Genomic DNA, 17,563 nt, shown 5'->3' with positions numbered 1-17,563 from the left:
TTAGGTCATTGTACCCCAGGAATTGCTGATACAGAATAGCCATATACTGAGATCTGAATCTAATGTCTTATGATATATAAGACAACATTCTTATGTTAGCAGTGTGATCCTAACCAGAGGTGAATCTAGGATTGCACACATTATCCCACGAGACACAAGAGCGATCATGATGTCCATGGACCAGATAGGGCCGACAATGGTGGCCATTGAGGGCGAATGCCTCAAATTCTATAACCATATGTTACCTCTAAGGGTAAACCAGAGATAATTAATTTACAGCCAGTAAATTAAAGACCATCGTGGTTGATGTTGTAATGAACTTAGCAAAATCAATGGGTATTTCAAGAAATTATCTTGAAACCATTAGTGTGAATCTCAAATTGCTAAGTATAACCCCTTGAAGATAATCTCCAAAGTTGAGTAGATTTCTCTGCACTAGGGAGTATAATGTGATGAAATCAATAGATACTCATTCATAATGATTTATGTCATGACTTAGAAAAATGTGTGGGAGAGCATTTTGTAAAACAACCATAATGTCAAAACGAAAAAATATAGACTTTTATCAGTAGTCATCGATAATCTGCGTTAGATTCAAATGAGTACCTTGTGATCCCAGGCATCAATTTGAAGAAAACCACTTTGAGTTTTACATATGTATTTGCAAGAAATTGAAAAACTCAATTGCAAATAGACGTATTAATCTCGATATGTAGTAAACATGGAGATACATACATTCGAGAGTACATTGTACTCATCAGAAAAAACAGTACTTCAGAAGTACTGAATTTTTATCTTCGCAATGGATTAAAAATCCGAATTGCAAATGGACGTAATTAATCTCGACACGTGATAAACGTGGAAATATATTACATCAACTTCTGAAATACATCTCGGTATTCAACAGATATACACTACTATTGTAATGAATAGTAATGATGTTGCAAACTTGAAGCTCAAGTGAATGAATTATATAGACCTCGAATTAAATGAGATGATCTTATATCAAGTTACAAGATAATTCAGCAAGGTGATTTAATATTTTGCGAGAGAAAACTAATCTCAATCGCAATAAGATTATTTTACGAGAAAATAATAATTCTCAATCGTAAATCAATATTGTTGTGAGAGAAAATTTAATCTCAACAGCAAAACAATGTCTTTGTTTCGGTAAAGAACATGCCAGGCATTAATAACCATGTATTTCTGGAATTTTAAAATTCAACAGAAAATGATTTAAATGCAAATTTGGCCTAAACATGAGAAATGCTAATAAATAGCAATAGTTGTTGGAGCACTAATCTGCTAAAAAGCTCAAAATACAAGCAATTAAGTAAATAATGCAAATTAGCATCAGCATCGATCTGGTGGCTCAACCGCATGCAAATAGGCCACGTAGGACAACCCAGCCAGGTGCAGCCTGGTCAACCAAACGGAAAAGGACGAGTAGCCAGGAAGCGATGCCCCAGCCACATGAGTACTTCAGCCACATCGATCCCCAATTCTCATGAACGACACAGGCGGAGCTTCCACAGCCGGTCGGCCGCATCACTTGAGAGTGATGGGGCTCTTCTCGTCGGGGCCGATGGCCACGGGCCGCATCGAGCCCTAAGGCCGAGCCATCACACGGGAGGGAGCTATGCCGCCGGAGTGGCTTCGGCGGGCTCCATCCGCGTCCATCGTCATCGGCAGCCATGCCGCCGGAGTGGCTTCGTCGGGGATGGATGGGCTCTCGCGGGTAGCCTCTGTCTGAGAAGCCGGGTCGTCGTCGTCCAGTCGTGCCATTAGTCCGTGGTCGCAGTCGCTACCTTGCCTCACGGCTTTGTCGTGCTGCGCTAGCACCGCACTTGCTGCTCGGAGGGCCGCCGCGGCTTCCGTCGACGGTCACGCCACCGGAGTACGGGTCTCGCGGAGGCGATACCCGGGGCGGCGATTGGGGCGCTGCCGCATGTGCAGGGAAGGAGGCCTCGCCAATGGAGCCCGCCTCGATTCAGAGCATGGGAGGATATTGTTCGCCATGGCCGGGGCGGGGAGCAAGACCTTGCTTTGCTGGTGGGCGCTGCATCGCGGCCGCTGATGCGGCTCGTCGTCGGGAGGAGGAGGGGCGGGTTTGAGGCCTACCTGTGTTCAACAAGGTGCCTCTGTTGCGGGCTGGGCGCCGCTGCCACGACCTCCAGCCAGTGCATATGCGCTATGAAGACCGGACCGGGATGGATACGTTGAGCCATAACCAAAAGGGTTAATTGAATATATGCCGCTACAACTTTCGTCCATTGAAAAAATGCCATTACAATTTTACACTTTGGAAAAATGCCACTACAATTCTTTCACACTTCTTCATATGCCATTATACACATTTTGAGACCAAAATGCCCCCGCCGTCTCCCTTCTCCTTACTCCGCGCTATGCCCCGAGGCGGACGAGGACGGAGCTATGCATCGGTCCGCAACTACGTGATGCGTCTACTATGCACAGGTGTTGGTTGCCGCATGTGTCGCCATGCTGGGCGAAACCACCGTCGTGGTGTTGTGCGGCTTCACTTGCGACCCCACTGGCATGGGCTCAGGGTGAACCATGTCGTGCACCAGGTCACCCACGAAGCCGAGCTAGACATGCATGTTCCTAGACCGCGTGGAGCGGTGAGGACCATGGACGTGCTGCTGGGGCAGACCCATGAGCATGTGTGATTTGTCGGTAGATATCTTGCCCACCAGCATCTCCCAGCATCCTCCCACAGCCTCGCTGCAATGAGGCACATGAGGCTTGTGTGGGACGAGCGCAAGAAAGGTTGGGGGAGATGCTCGGATGGCAATTTGAGTGACAATAGAACGAAGTCATATGGGCACTTTGGTCCTTTCACCGTGTATAATGACATATGAAGGAGTGTGGAAGAATTGTAGTGGCATTTTTCCAAAGTGTAAAATTGTAATGGCAATTTTTCAATTGACGAAAGTTGCAATGGCATATATCCAATTCACCCTAACCAAAAAGATGATGTGTTTCTTCTGACTGTTCCTTGACTATTCCTTGCCTGAAGACAAATGCCAAAGGTACTAGTTCCTGACAAGTAAAATCGGGAAGTAGCACCTTGTTCACGTAGTTAAATCAAGACTTTGCTATTTCGGTGGTTGCTTGATCTCTTTTGACTCCGACTCCTTCACCAATCTGACAGAACCCCAACGATTCAAGAAGGGTTCGCCAGGCATGTCCACGGGGACATGCTGCCTCGCATGGCCTCGTCGACCAGAAGGAGGGCCATGCCATCATCATGATGCGGCTCGATCTACGGCACTGCTATCGTCGGGGAGTCCATTCCCGAAAAATGCTCTGTGGGAGCGTGCTGATAACGTGTTGAGATGGAATGAAACAAATGACCAAAACTCTACTCTCTTCCATTGGTGCTTCTACATATATAGGTACAGGGAGGACGCCTCGTTTTGAAGATGCGTCTGAACATGAACCGACGCGGCAGTTGCTGAAATAGCATCCGTCGGCGGTTAATACAGGCAGGGATTTTCCCTAATTAAGTATCTTAATTAATCTTAACACGTGCCACCAAACCAAATACGGGTTTGCTACCATTTTGTCACTCCAGCCTTCAAGGCCCACACGCACCGCTGCTCCACAATGGGTCAACATGCCCTCCGCCAAACATCTCACATTGTGTGGTGGCTGGGGACATTCTGAGTCGCCATGCTCGACCTTCCTACCTCCTCTAGCCGCAGTGCCCCCAAAGTCCCCCGAAGTGTTTAACGGAATGCAACAATACATCAATTCACCTGAATTTGAAAAGAAGCAAACAAATCGTTAAGAGTGGCCTTAGCCGCCAATTGAATGAGGAACCTAGCACCATCAATGCGAACGCCATGGCTCAATAGAGTTTTCATCCTCCTCCGACAAGAATGATGTATGTTTATCTCGTATCAATGCCAACGTCATGGCTCAGTAGAGATTTCATCCTCCTCCGACAAGAATGATGTCTGTTTATCTGGTGTTTGTTTTGTTAGAACAGGCTATGTTGAATTAGTTCAGAACTACCTAATTATATTGTATCAAGTTTATTAGTACAATCTAAGTTGGGTACCAATGAGCTTATGTCATGTTTGCGTCATTTAGAACTACTATGTTCAATTTGGATTTGAATTTCACATATTATGCGTAAAATTATGTAATGCATGACTCATAATGTTTGAATCATTTTATGTGATAAAAATACAAATTGTTTCAAGTGGGAAAGCACGGTACAGAGAGAGATAGAAAGGAAGAGAGAATATAAGGGATTTTCCACTAATTTTCTCCGATATCTAAAACTTCTTTTCTGGTCACTGAAGCCAGGAGATGCTCTTACACTCCACAACACATTAATCGCTAGCCACAAAATCTGACAAATAACTCAAAAGGAGTTCATAGCGGAATTTTTAGCAATACAACAACGACACCAAAAAGGGAAAAGAAAATTCGTAGTCACAGCAATGCTACATAAACAAATTTGTACTAAGTACACCAGATTATAAATCAGGGGGACACAATATCATTTTTACCGGAGACAATGATACTCGAGAGCATTACATTTACCAACACTAGACATAAGTGTTTTTCAGTCTTTCAACGCATTCATTATGATCTCCCAGTAGGGTGCTACAATACTTCAAAAGCAATAGCACAGACATGGTAAATCTAGCAAAGCGATCACAACACTTGGACACTAAAAACAAAGTATTCTCGTTGGTTGCCCTAAATTTTGAAATAGTCCATATATATAATTTGAAAAACTATCACTAAACATTATTTGGTCATCAAATATTTATGTGGTCTCATGCTTTGTTACATAGGAGATTAAAAATATATTGTAGCCTTGTGACAATTGTGAATAAAAGTCCAGTGTCACAACCTGAGAATACAAATTTAATTAATCTTTTAAGGTTTTCCAATTTTGTGCACAAGGAAAGAGACATATTTTCATGAATGCTGGATAACTATCAAACTGAAAGAAATGCATCGGAGAAGCATGCCATTCGGTATGTTTTTTTAATATGGGACACAAATATTACAAAATAAACAGAAAACCAGTGCATCAAAAATTAGTCTACTAAACTCGTTCATCGCCATAATTTCATGTGATCATACTAAATAGTGGGAAAAAAACTTAAGGCAAAAAAGAGTTGCACATAAATGACCATTGAACCTATTTAAATAAGCTCACATGCAGACACAAGTGTAAGTCAAACGAAGTTCAAGTATACAGAGTACATTATAGCAACTTGGTTTGGGAGTTGGGTATTAGAATTTTGTTGTCAAATTTTGCCGCTCACATAAGTTTGACTTTGTGGTTAGGCATATGATGCACAATCATAATAGGGTTGATGTACTTGCTCAGAGCCATCTTAACTTTTATAAAATAATTTTCTAGACAAAACATACCACACAAGTATGACTTGTTGGACACTAATAACAACCCCATAGAAAAAAGGTGATTTCAGATACTTGTTAAAACAAGCACTAAACTCGCCTCCTTTGGTTTGAAGGAATTTCATTGGAATTCTATGCAATAGGTTTCTTTCCTTTAGAGCCCTTTGATTCATAGGAGTGGATTCCTATTCCTACATAGGATTGGTTCCTATCCTCCACATTTTAAAGGAAAATAAACATAAGCCTAGACTCAATGAAAAAAAAACTAAGATGAGAACCAAATGACATCTCTCTTTTCCTACTCCTACTCATAGGATTTGAGATACTACCTCTGTAAAGTAATATAAGACGTTTTAGATTAGTAAAATAATGATCTAAAACGTCTTATATTACTTTACAAAGATGTAAGACGTTTTAGATCAGTGAAATAATGATCTAAAACGTCTTATATTACTTTACAAAGGGAGTACATGTCATCTCATTTCCTATAAGTTTGATAATCCTATCCTATGAACCAAAGGAGGCCTATATCTATAACAAACTTTTGTGTCTATGCAATCAGCTAGTACAAGCCAAAGTTTTACACATACACTGGTGCAGTATTCATGACATGTCCTACAACTACAAAGATCTAAAAACACAGCACACGTTAAATAGCATTTGTTAGGAAATTGAGAAACAAAGACAGGCATAAGGCATAATTAATTCATATATCTACGTCACGCATCTGTGTAAAAGTTAAAGCACTTCGTAAGAAAAGTTCAATGCATATCTATCCTTACCGCCTTCAGGAAAGCATGCAAGTATCATATGAACGTGGAGCCCTCGCATGGAATTTCTTATACTTGTCAATTTCTGTTTAGCAAACAGACAACAAAAAAAAAAGCATATCATTCAATATTCACCTTGGATGAAACACATCCAGAAAAGGCAATTGTCAAGGAAATTATTGTATACCAATTGTTAACATCATATAAAAAATTAAAACAATGCTCCTACGGGTGCCTAATGTCCATAAGTTATAAATGGCGTTCTCCACCCATAGCTATGATAATCAGACCAAGAACACGCCTCGCAATTTTTAAAGAACGAAGCAATTATCTACAAATAATTGTCCTTGTATTTGTATCAATAATTCTACATATAACCAAGCTAGCTAGTCAAGTATACCAATGCCCATCTCAAAACCAAGCGTAGGGTCCTAATATCCGGTATCTGTATTATGCCATATGTCTGCTGATTACGGAATTTGCGTGCCAGCCAATCAACAAAGTGACATAGCTAATTCAACACTTCAATTAGTTATATAGTAGGCTCTCTAATAAGCAATTCCCAATAAGCAAATTCCTAATATATCTCATGAATAAAGATGATACATATAGTTAGGATCAATGCTCCAAATAACAATCAGCAGTTCACGAATAATCGCCCCACCATCTAGTGTTTACAAGATATAAACGGAAATGCACACTATTTAAGTACGAGTCGGGTAATTATATTCATACTTATTTAATGAAAAATAAGCATCTAAACGATCATTCATCTAAAATCTAAAAATTCAACCACCAACAATCATCCATGGAAGCAGCAAAAAGGGGGAAGACTTGACTAATCTATGCTTGTTAAATGTTTCAACCTAAGATGTTGCGTGCTACAATTTGTGGGACAGGGGGTACAAATATTTCTACTAAAAAACGCCCTACAGCATATTCAATGTCTATATATGCTGTTGTTTCTACCAGCCTGGCCTTTAAATGTGATTTCACAAAGGCCTTTATTTAGATAAGTGCCAATAATCTTAGGGTTCATTTCAACAGAACGTGATGGCATTTTCTACTCCCTCTGTACGTAACTACTCTAGTTCTCCCCAACTACAATTATTTAGTTACAGAGGAGGTAGAATTTAACATAAGCAAACTGATGGCAATTTTACATACCAAGAGTCTTATGTTTCTAAAAAACTACTCCCTCCGTCCCAAAATAAGTGTCTTAAGCTTAGTACAATTTTGTACTAGAGTTAGTACAAAGTTGAGACAGTTATTTTGGGACAGAGGGAGTATGTGATGTTTAGGCTCCAGTACAAGAACGACAAAACTCACGTCTACCTAGTGGATATACAGGGAAGTCAAGTACGCCCTCCATTTCAAAACAAAGGCCAACAGTGTTTGCAATATCCTTTCAAAATACAAGGCATTCATGTAGAAATGATGACTTCACATCTATGGCTATGAAATATTCTCTCATATTTTCAAAACAATAACACCATGGCTAACATGGTCAATTCCTCTACTGTTAATTGCTTCCTAAATCTCGTGCTAGACCAGCATGCACCTTACAAAATGAAATGAAGATGGTACATTATTATCAACTATTATCATCACATATGCAAAACTGGAAGGCGGCACGCCCAGAAATAGAAGCATCCTTAGAGTCAGAATACAGGAATCGAGTATCCAAAATCGCAACAAAAAGTACCATAAAAGCATGGATAGTCTGCAGCACAATATAATAACAGAAGTTTGGGACAACTAAATATTCCATTCCAAACATGCAGAACAGTTGAGTGGTCGCAAATAGATCCAAACAGCACTAGCAGCAACCTGGCGAAGGACGGGGGCAAAGCAACTAACTGAACTACTGAACTTAGGGTTGCACTTGAGGGGGGAAATGCAACCACCCTACCTACCTTGAAATCTCATCGAATGCTGAACTATGTAACAGGAGCTCTAACGCCTATTTCCATAGAAGTTGCCCTTCATGGCTACCTTTTTGTTTAATGACTTGGGGCCTGTAGGATTCCTGAGAAATGGGCGAGAGTTTCAAATCAAGGAAATGTTTCACCTAGGATGTTCTAATTCAAATCAGTGCAAAAATATACTCACATTTTCTGTCGCTTCGCAGCATCATGCTTCATTTTCAGAACAATGTCCATTGCATGCTGTTGATGTTCTCTTGTATGCACATGTAGACCCAGGTCCTCTGCACTCCCACAGTTAAACGTGCATATCCTGCACCAACCAACATCTCCACTACTGAAGAAACCACCCTGGACAGTACAGCAGCAGTTCAGTGATTAATAGGTACATCAAGTATATAGCATACAGAAACTCATAATGCATTAGGAATAAACACAAAAACGAAAATAAATTTATTAATTCAATATATCCATAACCCACCGAACTGAAGCGGCCAGATTCTTGTGGAAAACCATGTCGAGAATAGTCATCAAAATTTGTATCATCTGGATGTATGTGTCCTTGGAACCGGTGGCCAGAAGGTTCAATTCCATGCAATTGACCATGCCCAAGGGGTTCAGAACCATGAAGATTTCTTGGAAGAAAAATATCAGCAGGGTGGAAATGTGTATGAGGGAACGCTAGATTGTCAAAATCATGCTGTCTACTCCCTGGAAGGTTGCCAGGGCCTAGTTGGTCCTTATGAAGACCTCCAGGACCAGCTGTCATCCCTTGAACAAATGAACCTGAAAACCATTTGAAGCCATTACAGAGCCGTTGAAAAATTGTGAAAATGATCAAGTAGTCATAAGCTCCTCTTCATTCATTAAACCCATGAAGACTTGCTGACGATGAAGTTTCAAATCAAGCCTTGAATCATCTTATAATCCTTACCTGGGTTTCTAGGCATTCCATCAACCCTGTGATGGCCAAATTCTGGACCAGGTGACACAAAGTCAGGATGACCAACAATTGAATGGGGCTTCCTTGATAAATCTTCAGGGAAGCCTATAGGATATGGGCCTGGCTTGTTTTGGAATGGAGGTCTTCCAGAAAATGAATCAAAACCATCAAAAGGCCTTGGGCCTCTCTGAAAACTGTCGTCATCAAGATGAGTTGGCCCTGGAAATTGCTTAATATTCTCTTCAATATCTTTAGGGTTGACATTGTATCTGCCAGGATATGGTGGCCCCAACGACCTGAAATGTTCCCGTGAAGAATTGAACCCTTCATCGTGGAAAGCCCTGGAATTTGCAAGTTGCTCCCCGCCAACACCATTTCTCATTCCTGAATGGAAGGAAGTTTTGGTCAAGATGCTTACAATAAAGAAAACTCAAGTGCCCCTAAAATGGAAAACTTAGAAGTGTTTGCATTTGATTCAAGAGAATTACCAACAGGATGTGGCCGGCCAACATTTTCTGAAGCAAAAGGAGGCATAGTTGTGTCATGATGTCCAGGCAAGGGTCCAGCCATGGGCGGTCGAATCATGCCATCATCAGGTCTGGTGGGTACAGCCCGCGGAATGTTTGGTGCAAGCGTCCTTGGTGCCATTTCAGATTGATATACACCATATAGCTGTTGCTGCACTGTAGGCCGGACATTTTCAGGAAAACCATGACTAGGTGGCCTCATTTGATTCGTCTGGGCTTGAGTACATGGCACAGGACCAGGATGGAGCATATGCTGAGGAAGCATGGTATCAGGTCCAGACGGACGCTGTCGGCCCATGCCTGGGGGAACATAGGAACCCAGTGCTCCCTGGCTTTTCTGTGATGCCTGCTGTAATGATCCTCCTTTCTCAAGATCATTGGATATATTTGAAGCTTCAGACTGTGAATTACTTTCCTGGCCACCAGACTCATCCTTTCCTTTGCCTTTGTCTGAACCATCTGCAACGCCCAATGCAATGCCAGTTTGTACCACATTTTTTCTGATATTACTAAAATCATTCTGCTCCCCATTCGCATTTTTATCACCCAGAGATTCTGGCTTTATGCCAGAATATTCACCGCCTCCATTTGTATTATCACCTACTTCAGTATTGCCAGTAGCATTAGCTGCACTTTCTGACTTCCCTGATTCTTGGAACTGATGTGGTGTTGCAACATAACTCATAGACCTGCTAGTCGAGGTTGGAACATGCTGCTGCTGTTGCATATATTGTGGACCGTGGGGCTGGAAAGGTTGAGGATGCATCTGTTGTTGTGATGAGTGCATTCCTTGTTGGTATGATTGACCTGTTTGTGAAGGAACGGGTGTGTTAAGAGGAAATCCTTGTGGTGGTGCCTGCGGAGGGATGCTGGGATGCATTGGTGGTCGCTGAGCCTGATGCCCATGCTGCTGATGTTGTGGTGTATGCTGAGTACCTTGAGGAGCCAACATGGTTGGCTGTTGGCCTTGCAACGGAAATTGACCCTGAGGAGGATGTACAAGTGCAGGATGCTGAGGACCAACTAACTGTTGGTGAGATGCATGTACAGGGTGCTGGACTGCGGCACCATGTGGCATCTGATGTGCTGGCTGAGGCTGCGAATATGATTGATGACCTGCTACCGCATGTACTGAAGGGTTCTGAGATTGTGAAACTGGATGAGGCTGATGATAGACATTAGGTTGTGGGTACGATTGCTGCTGCACTTGTGGATGCTGGTGCTGCATCTGAGGTTGAAGATGTTGCTGCTGAGGTGGGTACTGCATTTGCGGTTGTTGTTGCTGGGCAACAGCCTGCTGATGATGTGGAGGATGAGGTTGCACATATGGCTGCACCTGGGAGGCTATTGCTTGAGTTGCAGGCATTGCAAATGGCTGATTACCAACTTGGGTATGAGCTATAGGTTGTACATCACCTTGTGGTTGCATCTGTGGAATTTGTGGCGCGGAATGCAATGGTGGATTCTGCTGAGGCTGCGGCTGAACAGCTGGTGCTTGGAGTTGAGGATTCTGGGACTGATTTGGCACCATGTGTTGGGACTGTGATGGCTGCATGAATTGAGGCTGAGCATATGGCGCAGGTTGTGCAGGAACTTGGGCAACATTCTGCGGTGCCACTTGCGTTTGAGGTTGTGTGTACTGTTGGTATTGGCCATACTGTTGATACTGCTGGGTGTATGGATTGTAGCCAGGGAAATGCTGCTGGTAGTACTGGTGGTACTGGAGCTGCTGCTGGTACTGCTCGGCTGTTTGAATTTGTGGTGCAACTGCTTGACCTTGAGTAGCAGAAGTAGGTGCCCCTGCAAAAGGGGCCACGGCAACTGTGCTTGGTGTGGTCACACCAGCTGAACCAGTTGGCAATGCAGAAGCTGTAACAGCTCCAGCTGTAGGAGCTGCTGCAGGTGCCACAGAGGAAACTGCAGACGGATCTTGGGTGACTGCCTGGGTCGTTGCAGCTGATGACTGTGTCAGACTACCGTCAGCCTGTTGTGTTTGGGATTGCACGCCCTGCAAAGATACGCAAAGGTACAAAAATATTAATGCATAGAGAAACAGTTATAGACTTATAGAACAAATCACTTTGAGACATGATTTACATACAGGACAAAGCTGGGCATGTTCTTGCACTTGACGATGTACAATCTGAGTACCACAACGGTTACAAACAACAGGCGAGTTCCCATAGGCGCAAGCGGTACCATGTGTGTTGCATTCAGACAGGTTTCCTTGCCATTGGCAACCACTCTTGTTGTACAGGCATTGTACTGTAACTTTACCAATTGTCTCAGCAAGTGATTTATTTGAATCCACCAGAGGCTGCATATTTGAAAGCAGGTTATAACAAAGAGGGTATAAATGACTCCCTTAAGAAGAGGCTGTACCTTGAAATCAGCTTAAGAAGAGATTATACCTTGGAATCAGCTTCCGTCACTAAGTAACCATCATAAGGGCAGGCTTGTGTGGTTGCTGCTACATAAGCCAAGCAAGGTTTGCAGTAGAGATGTGTGCACTGAGCTTGCAGAGCTTCGTTGGGGTATATGAGTGTCCGACAAACAGGGCAAAAATATTCACCAGGAAGAGTTTGTATATTCAGAATACATTCATTATCGAAACCCATTGTCCGGCCTCACTAACTTCTATCCAGTAAGGGTTCTGATGCCTGCACATATGCTAATTTCATAATTCATGCATTCAAAATGTACGAGCTATAACCAGAAATGCAACGAGGACACAAAAATGTCAATTATTCTATTTTATAGATTTCATTCACAAGAAGACAAGTAATAAACACATGGCACCACCACATACACAACATGATAAAAAAAAACAAAATGGTTAGCCAATGATGCACAATGCTGAAGAAATGGCTCATCTTCAATAGCAAGTCGAATATTAGAAGTCAACTAAATACGAAAGTGTAGCTGTTTACAGCCATACTGGAACAGGACAAATAGGGGGGTATCTAATTGTCGCCACACTCTCCATGATCAATGCTTGATGAACAGCCATAAAAGGCAAGCCAAAGTATTGCATGTGGGTCCATACGTCATCCTTATTTTCTAGCTATCAAGTGCGGTAGGTGCTTTGTTCAGAACAAGGAAAAGTTTGCTAATGAACCAAAGTTACCAAAGAGTACCCGCAAATCCCTAAATCGCTAGCACGATACAGTAGTGATATAGAACACATGCCTATACCATAACATGCCATAACTAATTAGATAGATGAATATTTCATGCCCAAGAGACAGACATCTGGTAGATTATCTCTTAGCGGCCAAAGTAGCTTGACAGACGAGTCAATCTTAACCACAGTAAGAAATAATAAAGAACCTACACTGTCACATAGTCATATAAGAAAATATTAGGGCCAACTGAACTAAAAAGGTAATGCTACTTCAGTAACAGTAGGTCAGACTCCAAGCAAAGAGTATAGAGGATGTCTAATTCTGTTGCCGACTCTCTATGGCCTGACTAACAGCCATAAGAAGAGGGACATGTACACTGCCACGCATGATGCATTAGGCTGGTATTCTGTTAGCTTTGGAGTTCAGCAGGTGTTATGTTGCCAAATAACCAAGTTACATAACAATATCCCTAAATCCCTAATGTGCTAGCATGATAAGCAGTTCACATATATACAATATTGTCCCCACTATCTCAACACGCATATGGCAGGTAATCAATGTAGCTACAATTAGCAAAGTACATAGCTAATCGCCACAGAAGAAATGCATGATGAAACAAAGATACTGATATGATCAAACATATTGTTAAAGCTGAAAATCACCATGCTAACCATGCAAATAGTGAAGGACCACATCATTAACACTGAAATTTCATTTCCTATAAACAGTAGCGGACACCAGAACTTTTTAAACTCTGGGCAAACCACAAGTCAAAGTGCTTAGGATGCCACTTTTTTTCCATGAAAATCTCGCGTTGCACAACTGGCAAAAGCCCGGACTGGAGAGATGCTTTGACCACCCATGCCTATAAAAATAATCTATATATATACCTACTACTATACTCTATACCTACTAATAAAGGAAGGTGCGTTTCCAGTTTTTTTGTCCGTTCACCCGTATTATATGTTTTTGTCCGTTCAAAATAATGATTCGTTTTTCTCGATAGCTGTTTTTTTTTTCTTCGAGCGCGTAGGCTGATGTCTATTGGGCCTCACCCGTTGCCCGGCCCAGCAGTAGTCAGGAGATACTCAGTTATTGAATTGTCCCACCTCGCTTTCCTATAACTTACTGCACCAATTTATATATGTCTATGAATTGAAATAAATAAGCTGCCTCAAGGAGTGGGTTCCCGTCTGTGGGATTAAAAGAAGGAATAGATTTCTTGTGTGGATGAAGGAAGGAAAGAATTAAAGAAAGAATAGATCCCACTATTATCATATTATGAGCCCTTGAGCACGAAGGGAAAGAATTAGTAGAAAGAAAGAAATTTGGCAAGAATGAAATAAATAAATTAGAAGAACGGATAAATAAATTCCATTATCTATGCATGAGCCGATGGGAGAGAGGGCCCATTAAATCCCCTTATTAGCAGGAAGTTAAATTAGAAGAACGATTTGCTAGGAAACTATCCAGAGGAAACTCACACACGTCTACAAGACCAAGGAACGATGATAGAAAGGGTTAAATCCTAAATAAGGCAAATCCTGCTTCATGCAAATAGGCTGCCAAGTTGATGTTTAAAGATAAATTAACTTGACTTTTTATGCCAGCTATTTGAGCATTTTTTTACAGATATATGCATTTCTTTTAGAGCTCGGTGTGCATGTCACGCTGCATGGCACCATCCAGATGTTGTCGTGCCGCACTGATGGACATTTAAGTGGACATGTCAAATTCCTCTCCCGTTGCAACGCACGGGCATTTGTGCTAGTGACAAATAATAGCACAAACGACACGCCGAGTGAATTTGAGTATCACTAGCAACAGACAAATTATTAGATCTGAAGTTAAACTATTTCCATCTTATTAAATTAAAGCGAGTAATCGAGGCTTACTGATCTGAAAAGAAACAGCATACTAAATGAATCAAAGTAACAAACAAAATTATAAAGCTGAAACACCTTACTAACTGTTTACAATAAAGATTGTGGCGGCAGACAGGTTATCAAGGTTAGGAAGCTAGCCAACTAGCTTACCAGGCTGAGCAGAAACAACATGCCAAGAGTCAAAGTAACGACACTGGTGATGAATTGCATTATGTGAAAAGCTGGATATTGCTTGGTACCACCAGCCAAAAGATCAAGTCATGTACCAAACGTCTACTCCCTCCGTCCGGAAATACTTGTCCTAGAAATGTACAAAATGGATGTATCTATAACTAAAATAAGTCTAGATACATCTATTTGTAGGACAAGTATTTCCGGACGGAGGGAGTACAAAATACTGGCAGGCAGACATGCCCTAAGAATAATGTTGACATTGAGGTATAACACACCCACAAGAGGCAAACAAAGAGGGTGCGGATCAAAAGTAAGTACAAACACCAATCCGCACATCAACACCGATCCTTTCCAAACAAATTCACAAATGTGAAAGCAATAAAGCAATCTATCAAGCTATCAGCAGCAGTAAAGCCAGTGAACATATACTGTACATGAAAAGGACCAAGTATGTATCTAGTGCACATAAGGGGGCATTCACTAAGGAGAACTGAAATCTATATCTAGCGTCGGACTTAACAGGGGAAACGGGGGTTCAGCTGAACGAATCCCCGATTTGTTTACTGGATATAAACAGCTATGACTTAGTATTGATTAGGGATCTCAATCAAAAGTAGCATTCGTTGAGGAAAATATGCATCAAAATAGATGGGCGGATGCACCCGAACGTCCCATCGATCCTTAAAAGGGGGATTTGTCTGATTTGATTCGGCTGTTCCTCGCCCACACAAATGTCCGAACAAGCTAGGGCTTCCTTACCGGCAGAGAGAATCGCCTCCCGGCCACACCAGCCCAGCAGCAGGACAAGGGGTCGGGGAGGGAGATCGCGAGACAAACTAGTTGCTACGTTTCGAGAAGGCAGGCGCACTTTGGTGTAGGTGGTGGTGATGGTGGTGGAGGAGGAGGAAGAAGAGGGGAGGGGTTTCGGCGGCGACGGACCCCGGGACGGTGCTGTGGGGAGGATTTGGGTGTACAAGGGTTACCTTTGGTTCGCCAGGACAGCCTCACCAGAATATGAATATTGGATTTTTGCAAGGGTTCTCCGTGTAAAAGGTTTTATAATAGGTCATGCCCTCATGAAAAACACTTCCATATGATTTTCCATTTAATATTCCCTCTATCGCAAAATAACTGTCTCAAGCTTAGTACAACTTTGTACTAACTCACTTATTTTAGAACGGAGGGAGTAAGTCGCTCCACAAATAATTAAATATTTCAAGTTGTTTAAAAAACTACACATTCAAAGTAATGTTAAACTATAACCTTTTCCCTCGCAAGTAAAAAACACTAGACTTTGCCCAATCACAAGTAAAATATACTTGTAGAACATCTCAACTTAACCTCCAAACCGTCTTATGTCCGGACAGACACCTCGGACATCGTCCTTAATGAAGTGGATTTTGGATCATCAAGACGCATCTATCGCATCACACCCACTCCAATCCTCCCAAGTCAGCATCCACTCCCTCGCCCCTAGCGTGCCCTCTTCCTCTCATGTTATGTTTGAGTCCCCGATGCTCCCTCCCTGTCATGCTCTCACACGGAGCTTTGTTGTCGTCCCCATGCAACCTCAAATGGAACTCCGACCCCGAACGCGACTGTTGCATCGAAGGCCACCCTGGTACGCTCTAGTCTGTCTGTCGTAAACCTCACCACACCATGGATTCAATGAGATGCCTAGAATGTTTTCTGAGCTTTTTCCGCACATTTGTAGCAACATGATGGATTCGTGGGATGGAAATGATAGAGGCAAAGTTGTCCCTCTCTTTCGATGAGATGTGACTATCGTTTATGGTGGAGTAGACTTTGACGATCAGACTATGAACGTGTGAAGACATCGTGTCCTAGAAATCGTTAAACCAACTTCGAGAGGTTATTAACCATGTCGGAGCATGATCAACCTGACCATGAGGGTCTGTTTCTTGCACGCAGACGAAGAACATGTAAAAAACTGGAATTGCAATATTGATATTGCGAATGTAAGAGGAAAGATTTATTGATGAAAGTGGAGTTCTGTGACGTCTTGTCCTGGTCGTGGAACACAAACGAGGCACACAAAGTTGCAGCTATGGAGAACTTATAATTTAAACAAAACTCAAGTCTAAACGGTGTCCTAAGGCTATATATGTGATGGAATAGAGGGGAATTCCGTGACCCCTTGAAGGAGGGGTCCGAAACCAACCCTAACTAGGTTTCTCCACACATGCAGACTCTAAAACAACCTATAATATGGTATTTCAAAAATACATGGGCCTGGCCCGAAAATAAGGTGACAAAGCACCTATAATAACCTATGGACGAAATTTATGAAGTGGCATCTTGTATATTCCTTCCAAGCCTTCATGCTCTCCTTATGGCGTCTTCAAAGTGCGAAAATCACTAGTGGAAACTCTATTGTTCTTTCCCGCGCACGCACTTCTTCTACATGATTGATTCCATTCCAATGGACATCCTTGTTGTCCATGCTAGGTCCTTCATTCATAAGTAAAAGAAAAGTATCTAATTTAGGCAGCATCATATGTTCATGAACGTTAGAAGGATTTCTAAGAAATGAAAGTACCTGGTAATTCAATTAGCGTGTGTGAGCTCTAGTAACTGGTCCAGTATGTATAGTTCCAGGGGTTGTTGGTGTAATAATGGTATTGATGTCCTCATCATCCTCCCCTTCTTGAAATGTAGTCGTCCTTGACGGAAGCTCATCTTCCTCACTCAAATGAGGCTTCAAATCTGCAATGTTAACCCCAAAATCTATGCAAATCAATAAATCTATCCTTATGCAAATGTAACCAAACAAGATCTCTAGG

General features: G+C 42.1%; 1 protein-coding gene across 4 annotated transcripts; it reads right to left on the bottom strand.

Moving 5' to 3' along the window:
- Window positions 1-3,371: 3,371 nt before the first annotated feature.
- On the bottom strand, window positions 3,372-15,786 carry LOC123398184 (trithorax group protein osa-like). Of its 4 annotated transcripts, none has more exons than XR_006610103.1 (10): window positions 15,519-15,734; window positions 11,986-12,234; window positions 11,676-11,891; window positions 9,536-11,582; window positions 9,039-9,431; window positions 8,586-8,890; window positions 8,292-8,455; window positions 8,096-8,208; window positions 6,192-6,264; window positions 3,372-3,779 (listed from the first exon to the last, which is right to left on the bottom strand). XR_006610103.1 is itself a non-coding variant. In XM_045092677.1 (9 exons), the coding sequence occupies exons 2-8, from the start codon at window positions 12,190-12,192 to the stop codon at window positions 8,136-8,138; spliced, it is 3,405 nt and encodes a 1,134-aa protein (XP_044948612.1). In that variant the 5' UTR covers window positions 12,193-12,234; window positions 15,519-15,734; the 3' UTR covers window positions 3,372-3,779; window positions 8,096-8,135. The 4 variants fall into 4 exon arrangements, 2 of the variants coding, with proteins under 2 accessions (XP_044948612.1, XP_044948611.1); XR_006610104.1 differs by lacking the exon at window positions 3,372-3,779 and adding an exon at window positions 4,184-4,891; XM_045092677.1 differs by lacking the exon at window positions 6,192-6,264.
- Window positions 15,787-17,563: the final 1,777 nt, after the last annotated feature.

This window comes from Hordeum vulgare, chromosome 5H, assembly GCF_904849725.1.
Source record: "Hordeum vulgare subsp. vulgare chromosome 5H, MorexV3_pseudomolecules_assembly, whole genome shotgun sequence".
Lineage (NCBI taxonomy): Eukaryota > Viridiplantae > Streptophyta > Magnoliopsida > Poales > Poaceae > Hordeum > Hordeum vulgare.
This window is presented reverse-complemented; position numbering and strand designations above follow the sequence as displayed.

Coding starts and splice junctions, on each gene's coding strand:
- LOC123398184 (XM_045092676.1), bottom strand. CDS start 12,192: ATGGGTTTCGATAATGAATGTATTCTGAATATACAAACTCTTCCTGGT. Junction 11,583..11,675: donor AACATGCCCAGCTTTGTCCT/GTATGTAAATCA, acceptor GTATCTTTGCAG/GGCGTGCAATCCCAAACACA. Junction 8,209..8,291: donor GCTGCGAAGCGACAGAAAAT/GTGAGTATATTT, acceptor CCCATTTCTCAG/GAATCCTACAGGCCCCAAGT.